General features: G+C 41.3%; 1 protein-coding gene across 3 annotated transcripts in view; it reads right to left on the bottom strand.

Annotated features, from left to right (window-relative positions):
- The window catches only part of BABAM2 (BRISC and BRCA1 A complex member 2), a gene marked incomplete at both ends in the record, with an annotated part of 352,443 nt that overhangs the window by 26,448 nt on the left and 310,930 nt on the right, over window positions 1-15,065 (bottom strand). For all 3 annotated transcript variants that reach the window (XM_084235977.1, XM_084235976.1, XM_084235978.1), the window contains one exon: window positions 2,849-3,002. In XM_084235977.1, the coding sequence (XP_084092103.1) occupies window positions 2,849-3,002 (154 nt within the window). The remainder of the gene's footprint in view (window positions 1-2,848; window positions 3,003-15,065) is intronic.

The following is a 15,065-nucleotide window of genomic DNA, read 5'->3' as shown; positions in this document are numbered from 1 at the left end:
TTGACTTAATTAATATGTATAAGAAAACTACACTCCCAACTGGAAGGAGAGGAAAGAGCTACCTGCAAGTGAACATGACGGGAAACCACAAGGAAAAATGCTGCAGGGGGAGCAGATGTGAAAGGGCAGAATCCAGGCAGAAGGAAAGGGGCGAGCAAGGTATGGCGGGACAAAGCAAGAGCTAAGCTAAGGGTCTTCACATGTCCCTTCACCGATTACCCCTTCATCTCAAGCCCATCCAAAAGTCTTATTTTACAGGATGAAGTTCAGAAAGGTTACTAGGCCACAGAGCTGACGGTTTTAGAGCTTGTGATAAGAAGTGGGGCACGTATGACCCCAAAGCCTGTGCCCACCCAGTAGAGGGTATTTTACTGGTGAGCACAGAATTTGCTGATAGCCATAAGCAAAAAGCACATGTGTAGGAAAAGCCCTGGTCAGTGCCAGGAAGTGTCCTTTCTGAGCTCACATGTTTAGAATTTCGCTCTACAGGAGGGAATAAACAGCTGACTCCACTCAAAGGGCTCTACTGCTGTTCGTAGACTGTGAGAGTGTTTATATCATGGGCAGAGCTCTCAAGTGAATTACAGACTTCCATGCAGCACGTACCGTACATGCATTATTTTTCACAGATGAAGAAACAGCGTGTGCAAGGAATGCTACAGTTGACCTTTCTTTCTTTGTGTCCTTCCCTGTGCAACCTTTTCCACAATCTCAAGTCAAGACTGCAGGACAGTCCTCTTCTGGTTGTGTTTCTCTGCGACCTGGCCTTCCTACACAGCCTGAGGAAATGACTGCTCAATTTAAGAAGGGAGCTTTTAAATGATTTCTTCTTCCTAGCAAGAGTTGCTGGCTTTCTCTTCCATTACATTTAAAATGTATCCATCTTCGCTACAGTAGAAAGCAGGTTGGTTTTTTTTTTTAATGTTACTTCAGATGTTTTCTTTAGACTAGTGTTAATATAAAGCAAATGTCTCTTGTAACTCTGAACTCATCTGTTAAGACAAACAGGCTTCATGTATGATATTCCCATGCTGAAATCAGGTTTGTGGTCTGCAACTCCTTAAAGATTCAATTCATACATGCTAAAATGCCTAGTTACACACACACACACACACACACACACACACACACACCCCCAAGATAGCTTTGCCATGGAAACCACAAAGACACGTCTGGTTCAGACTCCACAGCACATACCACAAATAACAGCCCATCTTCTAAGGGCAGATCCTATGTACACACAGGAAAAGCCAAGAAATTAAACAATTGCAATACCTCAAATGTAAGACTTACTTTATAACTCCCTTTTTCAACTCTATTTCAAGACATGTAAATCTTAATCATTATTATTAGTTACATTTATGTTTGTTTGTTTTTTTCTTTAAACAGAATTTCATACTTGGGCATCATGGACAATATAGGTAGAGAGGACCCACTGAAGTACTGGAGAACTCTGGATTCCATGCAGGAATCTAAGGGGGTATGGGTTTCTAGAAAAAGCTACTCTGTCTTCATTTAAAAGAGCTCCAGTCCTGCTGTAAGTGAAGGTCTTATACTACAAAAAGTACAGGAGTGTCAGGAGGCACGTGGGAAGGGAGTGAGGCATCAGGGGGAGGGAGGCAAGATTAAGAAGTCCCACAAGCAAGAACATCTTAAGTTTGAAGGCTAGCTTTTGTCAGTAGGTATTTTATAAGTGTCAGAAGTCTGACACGGTAAAGGCTTTGAGGCTTCCTGCTGAACCATAAATTCCATGAGGACATAAGACATTTTCTCCCATGTGTTATCACTATATTCCTAGCATAGAGCACAATGCTGGAAACATGGTAGGTGCTCAATTAACATTGGATGAGCGAGTGAAGAGGATGTTTAATATTCTTTAATTGTGTGATTCTTTGGATCGGATCATCCTTCAGTTGGGATCACAGGTATGTACATAGGGTTGTTCGGGGTTAGAAAGTAATAACAACCTGTCAGTCTCACTGTGATTTATTTATGGAAACTATGATTTTGATCCTCTGCCACTTTAATCTAGGAGGCATGGCTCATGAAGACTGATGTGCCATACACTAAAGTCTTACTTATAAAGAATACCCAGCATATCTCTACATTGACCTTTTCCAGAAACCTGGAGAAAGCTTTCCATAGAGAGGTTTGTGCATAAGAGTTGTACCTTTAAATCCCAAACTCTAGCTAATTTCAGCCTCCATCAAATTCTCAATATACCCCCATAGTGATTTTAATAGTTTAGAGTATGTGTGTAGCTATTTAGTCAGTCAAGGAAGATATAGGCTCTGCTTTGGACAATGACAACAGAGGCGCAGTAAGTACATATAATCCAAACTGTTCTTTCAAAGACATTACTTTTGCCTATAAAAACCAGGTTCTAGATCCATATGTTGACTACTAAGTCAAATGCTATTTACTGTCAGCTGAAATTTAACATTTAAAACAATAGTTGCCAATACTTTCATCATCTATACCATTTATTCACAACTCTAATTCCTATCTAGTACTTCTTCTCTAACCTAGGTAGAGAGGTAGATTTCTGATAAATCCTGTAATCCATTAAAGAAAAAAAAAAGCAAGCTACCTGATGAGGTATTGATAAGATATTGGTAGAATTTTCTGCCAAGTACCAAGTAGTGACTACTTTTGCTGCTCCAGACCACGTGTGTCTGTTGCATCTACTCTGTCCCTATGGGGTGCAAGCAGTCAGAGGTAATGAGAATAAATGGGCCAAACATTTATTCACAAAAACAGACAAGGGAAAGATTTTGCCTGTGGTCAGTAAGCCCTGGACTGGATAAACAATGCTGCTATTTGTAGGAAACAACAACTGATTACTTACTTTGCTCTTTTGGCCATTTCATTTCCATCCCATCTGGGGCTGTATGGGTAATTTTTTTGGGCCTGGGAATAAAGCTGTCCACTGTTGGTAAAGTGATAGACAGACTGAAATGTGAGAGTTGGCTGGTCGCGAGGAAAAAACAGGGGCAGGTCAACTGCAAAGATAAAAGAAAGGAAAAGCAAGTTAGGGTTTGTATGCATCTAAATCTACTTTTGGGGTTAAATCTGTGTACAAGACTCCTTTGAACCATAAACACTGGTTGACACTCACCTAAAAGAGGTGGACAGGGAGACCAAGAAATACAAAGTGCCTTCCCTTCCTTCAAGGAGCTTACAATTTAGGTAGACATACAAACCACACGTAAGTGAAAATTTAACCCAAATGAGGCATGCAACTGTGGGTGCTGCCAGAATGCTACGAGATGGCCACAGAAGTTGAAGTCCCTGCCACCTGAACTTCACCATGGCACTCACCTTGTTCAGGGTCTCACAGTGGGGCTAGTTCTCTGCTTGATTCAAGTCGACCCTAACATGCACTCCTCAGAGGCTGAGTGTCTTCCTTACCTATCATTTGCTGGAGGAGAAAGAGGTCGTACTTCAAGAATGGGATTTGGAAAGGGCTCAAAGACAGCAGGTTATGATAATCTTTCTATTCTTAAGATGTAGGCAACTGGACCGCCAGAAAAAAATAGAGTTATCGCTTCCAATCAAGCAGTGAATTATGTCCCAGCAGTTTCAAGTTTCTCCATATTGACAGAAATCTCGTGGCAGAGCCTCTAAGGGAACGTGTCAGGGGCGAACCTGGGCACTACACACACTGAGTCTGATCTTCGCTGTTGACGAGTATTCTGTGCTTCAGCTGTTATTTTGAGTTCTTCAACTCAATTGAAAAAAAAAAAAGATGCCGTTTTTGAGGCAGATCATTATTAAAAACTCAAGATTGTTTCAGTTGCACGTTCCTCAAGGTATACAATGTGTATTTGCGTGAATATTATCCACTTCTACGAACAGCGAGTAGGTGCGGTCATTTATCAAAATTCGTAAGAAAAATGCAGTTTTCTAGCTTTGCGAGTACTTTCACATTCTTTTATCTCATCTGATACTTCTAACTCTGTGAAGCAGATATTATTTTTACCATCTGCATTTAACAGATGAGCAAAGTTGAGGCTCCAAGATATCTGTGAAGTCGCTCACGCCACAGCAAGGCCGGCGCAGGACTTGAACCTAGTCCCGGGATTTAGATCCTAAACTCTTTCCATGGGCCATGCTGCCTCCTGCTCTTAAGGATATTGGTGCAACCTGCTCACAACACACACACCATGTCATAATTACCCTAGAGAGCCCACTACAAAGGGTGTGTAAGAGTCTTCTTTTTGATCATATGAGACAGATATATGAAAAAAATTGCCCACCTAATAATAAAAATAATACTTATAATTTAAACAACTTTTCATAAAAAGTTAAACATCTATCTGATCGCCACGCCAGTTTAGGGTGACATCTGATTGGGTTCTATAAGCACCGAATATGATTTCTTCAAGGAAAATTTAGGTTTGCAGCAAACTTAAGGAAAAAGCAAAGCCAAAAAATGGTTTAAAATATACCTCTGAGTCTATCTGATTCTGAGTCAGAACTGCAGGGGGTTTCTACACATGAATCACCCACAACTGGAGAAAAGGGACAAGATTTTGATTGTCCACTATTCAGTCACATTTTCCAAGTGTCTCAACGCAATCTCAAGACAAGTTTATTTGTGCCAGAGCAGAGATTTAGTAACATACAGGAACAATATGGGATGTGAAAAACAGACTAATTCAGATTCTAAGTAATTTGAATCCTTTAAAAAACCCTTTTGAATACCTTCCTATTACAAAGCATGATCTGTAACATCTTCAGTCACTTTGAAAAAACATTGCTTTCTAAAATTAAGTTTATGTCTTTTCTGATTACTCATTTCATTTCCTGATTGACTCTAGAGAAATGCTATTCGCATATACTCTAATTTGACTTCAATTATGTTTATATTATGTACAAGTCTCCAAATATAAAATGAGATTGAGATTTAACCCCCAGAGTAATCACCAATAGCGTTGGTGAAAAGTATTCAGCATTTAAGTTTTCCTTCCAAAAAACAATAATTTTAAACAATAGAATTCCATGGTAATGCTTTTACAAATTACTAAAGTAAATACAGTTGCCATTATCAGGACTATGGATATAATACTCTATTATGTAGCTTCATGATTCTCAAACTCCCAGAGTAGTTTGCACTTCGGAGTGCTTTTTATTTTTGGTTCTGTTTTGTTAGAAATAAGCCGCTGATATTTTGATTTACTGAAAAATGACTTCCTATCCATTTCTAAACCATCTACTCTGACCGATTAAACACCCAATTTGCATCAGAGACAATTCACAACGTGAATGCAAATTTATTTACCCAGGCAAGTTGAGTTCTGATTAAATAAACGAATTGCCAGCAAGTTACATGCTGATATGTACCACAATTCCCCCAAAGCACTATTACATGCTTCCTTCTCTGTGTAGACTTCACTGAAAAACTGCAGTTGAAGCCAATATTAAAAGTTGGACACAGTATTAAGGAAGCAGAAATGGCCAGAGTATTTTCAGAGATAAAACTGGTAGCCCAGAAATTACTTCACATGATAAGAAAAATATAACTACATCGCTCAACTAAGTCAACTGTCAATAAAAGAAGGGCTTCCTTGAAAATGTTCTGTGCATAAAGAGGAGTTAATAACTAAAACATTTACAAGAAAAACTTTGCATTTTTCTTGTATGAATGTTTTGAACAGTACAAATTAGTCACAATTAAAACCAAACCTGTTTTCCTTATCCCCAATATTTCTGTCATTTAACATTTGCCTACAGATTAACTCACCATATTCTGATGCATCATAAAATGATGGTTTCAGGCCTCCCAACAGCTAACTTGCACTGAAGGACCCCCCAGGCTCTAACAGTTGGGGATCATAATATCACCTGTGTTAACCACTTGATTCCTTAGCCCCATGCCTATGGGCTCAGGTTTGATTCCTGAAGCGGAATCCTGCCATTTGGTTCCATTAACAGTATTATTGTCTTATTTTGACGACTGCTTCTCATTTCCCTCTTCCCGGACGCAGAGACTGGATTGTGGTCAGCACTCTGTCCATAGAAGGGATGGTCCTTGCTGTTCAATAAAATTTCAACAACCATTTCTGAGGCAGTACTTTCTTCAAGAACTTGTTGAGACAAGTCACACCCAAACACTTCTCATGCTGCACGGCCTGGGCGGTTCACAGGGCTTGTTCGTGGGGCTCTGACGCCCTGGCAGAGGATGGAAAGAATTAAGCTCTGACCAGTTTGCCTTGTGCTGCAGTCTCTGCAGTGCCGGCTTCCTCTGGCACCAGGACCAATGGTGTTCTTGGGCAAGCCACCATGCCAGCAGCTCTGGGAAGAAACTCACTCATGGAAGGAACTGCTGTCTCTTTCTACACTGACTGGGGTTCAGGAAGACAGTTTCAATTTCACCTTCTCTAGCAAACAAGCTTAATGCCCCTAATGCTCACCCTTTCACCATAAGATTACATTGTGGCCACATCTAACTCACAAGAGTCTCAAGAATTTCCCCACTTCTCCCCAGACCTCAACAATAGAAAAATGACCTGAGCAGTCAAATGAAATGCCACACTATGTAACTGCTCCACAGGACAGCTGTCAGATACTCGCTTAGAACATTCTGGCACCGTTCTAACAAGTTTGATTGTATGATTTTTCCAGAAAAAAATCTAATTATGGAAGATGAGGACAAGGGACATTAATAGCAAGTGGTGAAAACTAGCAGTCTGACAGAAAGGAAGGAGGGAGAATAATAAATAAAAGCAGACTTGGGAAATCAAAAAGAATCCCAGTCTGGGGCCATTCAGTGTAGGAACAAAAAGTTCAATCATTCCTCAAGCTATTACCACACAGTAAGCGAGGCTCACTCCCAATCTTGGTAACCATGGCAGACACTCTGGTGGCCTACCCAATGGCCATTCTCAGTCCTTCTTTTTTTGTGGGTTGAACACTCCTCCCCAGCCAGAGTCCGGAAGTACTCTGCTTGGTACTCACTCTCTCAGCCTCCCATATGCCAAGGCATGGAAAGGTGACTCAGTCCTGCCAGTGGGACCAAGGGAAGTCTGCTAGGGGTCTTCAGAGGAATAATTTCCTTTCCAATTAAAGACACAAGGAGAAGGCCCCATTTCATTCTTGTCAGAGCTCATCATGTGAGGGCTGGAGGCTGGGCGCTGTGTGCCCATCTTGTCACCACGAGGGAAGAGTCAGTCTGACGTCACCAAACTGCCAAATTCATCATCCCTAGAACTGCCCAGAGCTGGATTTCTTGTTATGTGAGATGATTACAAGTCCTAACTATTTAAACCTCTTTTAATCAAGTCTTCTCAGACTTGCAGTCAAAGCATCTATGGAAATGTTTCTTACAGCTTCTGTTCAAGAAGGCAGGATAATTGTATAATCTATTTCAGAAATATTTCCACCAAGCACGGTTAAAAAACACTCAAGGCACATAAATAGGAAAGTTTTAGTCGTCTGGAAAATTCAGTTATGTGGGATAGTTCAGTCCTTGAAAATGCCAAACAAATGAGGGGTTAACCATAATTGCTTCCCTGGGAGTCACATCATCAAATATTTTCTTCATTATTCATAAGTCAGCCATTATTTCATCTCTCCAAACCATCCAGACTATATATTCCTGTGCTTTTTTCCCTGTGTTCTTGGGTTAGTAGGGAAGATACTCATGGATTCACTTTGTGGTCGTTATGGTTACATGCCCATTTCCAGTCCTCCTGGGCCTCTCCAGTTCCTCGAAGCCTCATCAGGAGACGATTTGAACCCCATGTTGACTTGCTGAAGCTCCCCTCCAACCATGGCTCCATCTGAGGTTGCTCCTTTCGGAGAGCAGCGTGCACACCCCTCACGCCTGGGCTGCCCCACAGTGGGTGCACAACTGATTATGGAGTCTGCCCAGTCCAATGAGCTACACATTAAACCTTTGAGACACATGGAAATCACTAGAAAGTTAAACACCACATACCCAAATACCTATGTGGAATATAAAAGTTTTCTAACTCAGAAGCAGTCTTATTTAAGACATTAAAAACCAACGGTGCCTGCTTACACCATCACTGCCTTTCATTTAAACGACAGGGGAGACTAAATAATTTTTTTAATATATATTTTTAAAGATTTATTTATTTATTTATAAAAGCACTGGGTACAGTCAGAAACGCCAGTTCCATCCCCGGCCCCAGGCGAGGGTCCTGCATGGCGCACAGACCTCTCCTGCCGCCTGCTGCTCCCCTTCGTCAGTCTGCCTGTTCTCTTCTCCACTCTGGCTCTGGTGAATTCTCTCACCCTCCCGCGCTTCTGACTGTACCCAGTGCTTTGCAACCCAGCCTCAAACAGCTGCGCCACCAGGGAGGCCCCGGGGGAGACTAAATATTAAGCAGAGTTTGTTAAACTGGGTTCACATTTTCATTACCTTTTGTGTGATTGTTTTAGGTAAACAAATTACCTTTGGGATGTTAATATTACTAAATGAAAGCTTTAAGTTTCTTGAATTTTGCTGTAAGGGTGGGGGGAAATGCAAATTAAGCTTCAGTGAGATTCCATTTCATATTAGCCTGACAGAAATTTAAAAACCCAACAATACTCAAGTGTTGTCAAGGCTGTGGGAAAACTGGGACTTCTCATTCAATGATGAGAATATGGCTGTGATTACACCTCGTCCAGAAAAAGTGAGATGCTCACAATTCATAACTCAGCAATTCTATTCCTCAAACACTGCCACCTGTGCATGAGAAGCTAGGTAGCAGGAGGTTTGCTGTGACCTTGTGACAACAAAACTAGGAAACATCTTAATGTCCATAACAGGAAACTAGAGAAATACATTCAATCTAATGTATACTCTTCAATGAAATACCTTACAGCGAATCAAATGAATGCTCTAAGGCTAGAAGTACCAACACAGATGACTCAAGAACATAACATTCAGTGAAAAAGGCAAGTTACAGATGAACAAGGTTCAGTATATACTTGTAAAGTTCAAACCATGCCTACATTATTATATACTGCTTAGCAATGTTTATGTAGTAAAAGTATAAACGCATGTATAGAAATGATAAACACCCAGTTAAAGGTAGCAGTCACAGCAAAATATGAAGATTCGACTAAGATGGATACTTGGGTGTTTTTATACACTTTACATACTTGTGTAGACTAAATATAAATTTAAAAAGATTTTAACAAGACATTGATATTAAAAACTGAAAACCATTAGTATGATTCCATTTACATAAAGTTCAGAAACAAAAAATAACAATAGGAGCTACAGATACATGTATCCATTTTTCACTAAGTGATAGAATTTGTAAGAAAATCTGGGATAGGGTTAACATAAAGTTTAGAGGAGTGGTTACTTCTGGGAGGGACACAGAAGTAAAACACTGACACAAAGCCCTGCTTCTGAAGTTAGGTGGTGTTACATTTGTCTTAAAAAATACACAGGCAAGTTTTATATGAAGGGTGTGTGTGTGTGCACGTGCATGTACACATATGCTTTTCAAATAAACATTACTTTTAAAAATAGAGCTATTGTAAAACTGAGAGGGTCGGGAAAGCTGAAAGATCCTCAGGAAAAAAATACCCTATTTGTAAAGAGAAGTGAAAAGCATAGAAGAAAGAGGGGCACAAAAACTGGAATACACTGGTGGTGTCTGGGAAGAGGCACATTCTCTGATGAGAATGCTGTCAGCTGGGCAAAACCAGCTGGCTCCCTCCTGTCTGTCCCCAAATTTACTGACTGGAAGATAAAACGCCAAGAAGAAGGAAGGTGACCCTGCCCTTGAGCTCACGGGCTGGGAAAGGTAAACAAGTGATTAGAGATCAGCATGGCCAGGTGATGGCGCGGGCACGGTGTCCAGGCAAGGAAGGGGCAGCTCTGATTGAGGAGATGCAGGGGAGATGGACTCTGGTGTCTCCAAGCTGAAAAGCTGAATCAGAATCGGAGGCTGGGGAATATTCCGTAGAGAGGGGAATGGTCAGTGTGGCTATAACACTTTTCTCCTGACTTAGCTCTTTGGATATAATGTATATACTCAATTCAGAAAAGCTGTACCCTGCCCTATTTTACCAGTCTCATTTCCTACTGCTGCCCTCACCTTTGCCTGTGCAGAGAGCGACAAGCGAGGAAAGCAAGATGAAGGAGGTCTGCCGGCCTTCAAGTTCACAGCTGAAGCTTGTGGCCAAGCTACTCTCCCCACCTGGAGAGCCCTCCTTCCTGTTCTGGATTCCTGGGTTTTCTCGCATCAAGACTCAGTTTGTAGGAAATGCCTCTGTTCTAGAAGTCTGCATGCTTCCAACCTGTACCCCAAACAAGGGCTGGCTGTCAGGGGTAACAGGAGAATGAGGCTGAGGGAGGAGCAAGGGGCTCACAGAACAGGAGCTTTTCTTGTCCCTGTGCTTCTCTTTCTCTGTGTTTTTTTTGTTTTTTTTTTAAAGTTTAAACTTTGCCCTTTTTTTTTAAAAAGATTTATTTATTTATTTATTTATACAAGCACTGGGTACAGTCAGAGCGCGGGAGGGTGAGAGAATTCACCAGAGCCAGAGCGGGGAGCAGAGCAGGCAGAAGGACCCAAGTACACTGCTGAGGGGAGCAGCGGGCGGCAGGAGAGGTCTGCGCCCCATGTGGGACCCTCCTCTGGTGGCCGGGGAGCAGCCGGGGATCGAACTGGCGCTGCAGAGGCTGTGGGCAGCTTCGCAACCCGGCGCTCAACCGCTGCGCCACCGGGGAGGTCCTCTTTCTCTGTGTTCTTAAATGGCAAATAGGCTGCTAATTTTTTAAGTTTACAGAAAGTCATCATAACGTCCCATGAGACTGAATGGTTGGTTCCCCCCCACCCCTTGTGTTCCCTTATCCCTCCCCCTCCCTCTTAACCTCAGCCCTGAGGGTGTTATCTGAGGTCCACTAGTTTCTGAAAGTGTTTTACATTGTCCAATTATGTGATGTAACTATCCAATAATTTATTTTTATCATTGACTTATTTTGCTGCACATAGTTCTCTCAAATTCCCTTCACTTTATTAAAAGTGGCTGATGTCATTCTTTTTTCTGGCTATATAATACTCCACGGTGTTTATGTACCACATTTTCTTGATTCATTTGTCCAATGAAGGAGATTTAGGCTGCTTCTGTGTCCTGGCTATTGTATATAATGCTGCTGTGAGTATTGTGAACATAGAGATTTTTTGGATGATGGTTTCATGGACTGTGGATATATGCCCAAAAGTAGGATCGAAGGGTCACAGGGTATTTCCCTTTTGAATTTTTAAAGATAAATCCAGAAAGTTTTCCATAATGGTTTCACCAGTTCACATTCCCACCAGCAGTGTAGTGAGGTTTCTTTTTCTCCACAGCCTCTCCAGCACTGGGGTCTCAGATTCAAGCCAGTATGCTTTGCTCTGTGCCCTTAATTCTGTAGCTCACCAGCAATGCACCCTCTGCCCTGGGTCCCTACTCATGCACCCCCTGGTACAGTGCCCTATCTTAGGAGCCCTGATATTGGCATGTGCCTGAGTCAATAACTACAGGGGGCTCTGTTCCACAGCTGCTCCTCCATCTTGTGGGGTGTACTCACCCCAATATCACTCTAGACAGAATTCACTTAAAGTTTTTCCCACCCCTTCCGCCTACTGTGTAGGATGGTAGTCAGGTTTTCCCTCGGGGTTCTCTCACTTTGTTTTATATCACTTTTGCCATGTGTGTTTGGAGGAGGTAAGCCCAGTGTCCCCACCCCACTACCATCTTGCTGGACTTCTCCGCTTGTGCTTCTCTGTCTGCTTCTCCTCTGGTTCATCCATACCCTCTTCCATCCCACACTTAGCACATTCTGTGTTCCAAGCCCCACACTAGAGCTGAGGCCCCACGCTTCCTGCAACAGGACAGCGCACTCACTACGCACCCCCTGACCTGCGATGCCACTTGCCTTCCTCAGGCCTGACTCCTCATTGGGTCCCTCCAACCAGCTCTTCCTTCAGACACCATGACAAGATCCAAGCCCCAACTCTGCTTCCCAGAAACCTCTTTTGCATGCTCTGTCACTCATTCCAATCACTCCTCCATGCTCATGTCCCCACCAAGGCTCAGCAGGACAGCTCACAGCGAAGGGGACGTACTTGCCCTTCATGCCCACCCTCCACATGTAGCCAAGGGCACACATCGCAGGTAGTGGGCACCCATCTAGCTGACAACATCAACCGGCGTGACCATAAAAGTGAGGAAATGGTGACTGCACCCAACATGGAAAAAAGCAAACATGTTTTTATGAGATCCCAAAAGAAATCTAGCAAGAGAGAATGCCAAAAATAGCATTTATTACAGTTTTAACTTCTATATTTAAAAGAATTTAGTCACAATAAATAAACTGCTAGCCTGGGAGGATTAAGAAAGAAATGCTAAATTAGGGAAAAATTTGATTAAAAGAATCCTTAAGTAAATTAAAGTGTATTCTAATGCAAAATCCTTGGCTCTTAAAAACTGGGCAAAGTCGTTAAAGAGTCATGGGCTTTTAATTTAAAAAATTCATGGACAGGGCCTCCCCGGTGGCACAGCAGTTAAGCGCTGGGTTGCAAAGCTGCCCACAGCCTCTACAAGCGCCAGTTTGATCCCTGGCCACTGGTGAGGGTCCCGCATGGTGTGCAGACCTCTCCTGTCGCGCCCGCTGCTCTCCTCAGCAGTGTACTTTGTCGGTCTGCCTGTTCTGTTCCCCGCTCTGGCTCTGGTGAATTCTCTCACCCTCCCGCGCTTCTGACTGTACCCAGTGCTTGTATAAATAAATAAATAAATCTTTAAAAAATAATTTTAGCTAACAGAATCCAACAATGTACCCATAAGATAATTCACCATGACCAAGTAGGATATATTCCAGGGACACAAGGATGGTTCAACACCCGAAAATCAGTCAATGTAATCCAACACATCAACAAAAAGAAATATAAAAACCATATGATAATATCAATAGATGCTGAGAAAGTTTTTGACAAAGTACAACACCCATTTATGATACAGGCCCTTGAAATTCTCAGGATACAGGGAACATACCTCAACATCATAAAGGCCATATATGACAAGCCCATAGCCAATATCATTCTCAATGGTGAAAAGTTAAAAGCATTTTCATGAAGACCTGGAACAAGACAAGGATGTCCACTCTCATCACTGCTTTTCGATATAATACTGGAAGTCCTAGCTAGAGCAATAAGACAAGAGAAAGACATACAAGGGATCCAAATAGGGATAAGCTATCACTATTTGCAGATGATATGATAATATACATAGAGAACCCCAAAAACTCCACAGAAAAGAGAATCAAACTAATCAATCAGTTAGTAAAGTAGCAGGATACAAAATCAACACACAAAAATCAGTAGCCTTCCTAGACACAAATAATAAATTTGAAAAAGAAGAAATCAAGAAAACCATCTCTTTTATTATTGAAACAAAAAAAATCAAATACTTGGGAATAAACCTAACAAAAGAGGTAAAGGACCTATACAAAGAAAACAATAAAATAGAAATAGAAGAAATAGAAATAGAAGAAGACACAAATAAATGGAAAGATATCCCCTGCTCATGGGTTGGAAGAATTAACATTATCAAAATGGCCATCCTACCAAAAGCAATTTACAGATTCAATGCTATTCCAATAAAAATTTCAATGACATTCTTCAAACAAATAGAACAAATATTGATGAAATTTATACAGAGCCACCAAAAAAACCCCAAATAGCCAAAGTTCTCCTGAAAAAAAAAAGAAGGGAATGTGGGTATCACACTCCCAGACTTCAAACTATATCGTACAAAGCCATACTAATCAAAACTGCATGGTACTGGAATAAGAGCAGATACATGGACCAATGGAACGGAATAGAAAATCCAGAAATAAACCCACAGATTTATGGTCAACTAATCTTTGACAAAGGAGCAAAGAGTATGCAATGGAGCAAAGAAAGTTTGTTCAAAAATGGTGATGGGTTGCTTCATGCAAAAGAATGAAGCTTGACCACTACCTCACACCATGCACAAGAAACAACTCAAAATGGATTAAAGAACTAGACATAAGACCTGAAACCATAAAATATATAGAAGGAAATATAGGCGAAACACTACATGACATGGACCTCAGTAACGTCTTTAAAGACACATCACCCAAAGCAGTGACAGTGAAGGCAAAGATAAACTGCTGGGACTACATCAAATTAAAGAGCTTCTGCACAGCAAAAGAGACAATAACCAAAACAAAAGAGACACCCCACCAACTGGGAGAAAATTTTTGCGCACAACACTAATGATAAAGGACTGATCACAAAAATCTTCAAAGAGCTGATAAGACCCAACAAAAACAAAGTAAATAATCCAGTCAGAAAATGGGCAGAAGAGCTAAAAAGAAACTTCTCCAAAGAGGAAATGCAAATGGCCAACAGGCATATGAAAAAATGTTCAGCATCACTTGTAATCAGGGAAATGCAAATCAAAACTATAATGAGATACCATCTTACACCAGTGAGAATGGTGCATATTAAAAAAACTAGCAACAACAAATGTTGGTGAGGATGTGGAGAAAAAGGAACTCTCCTGCACTGCTGGTGGGAGTGCAAACTGGTCCAACCACTATGGAAAGCTGTGTGGAGATTCCTCAACCTACTAAAGATGGACCTTCCATATGATTCAGCAATTCCACTCCTAGGTATTTACCCAAAGGACAGAGAAACATTAATTCCAAAGGGTACCTGCACCCCTATGTTCATAGCAGCACTATTTACAATAGCTAAGCTTTGGAAACAACCCAAATGGCCAAAAATAAATGACTGGATCAAGAAGATGTGGTACATATACACCATGGAATATTACTCAGCATTCAAAAAAGATAAACACATGCAATTTGCAGCAACATGGATGGAGCTGGAAGGGATCATGCTCAGCGTAATAAGCCAGAAAGAAAAAGAAAAATACGGGATGGTCTCACTCATAGCAGGAATTTAGAAAACCTAAATAAGGGATCAGGAAAAAAGACTAATTATAATAAAGTAAAAATCAAAATCAATAAGTAACTATAAAACAGAGATGCACTGCAAAGTGGGGAGAAGGGAGTGGGATCAAAG

Source organism: Talpa europaea (assembly GCF_964194135.1).
Source record: "Talpa europaea genome assembly, chromosome: 6".
NCBI classification, from domain to species: Eukaryota; Metazoa; Chordata; class Mammalia; order Eulipotyphla; family Talpidae; genus Talpa; species Talpa europaea.
Note: the sequence above shows the minus strand (reverse complement) of the source record. Positions and strands in the feature narration are given on the sequence as shown.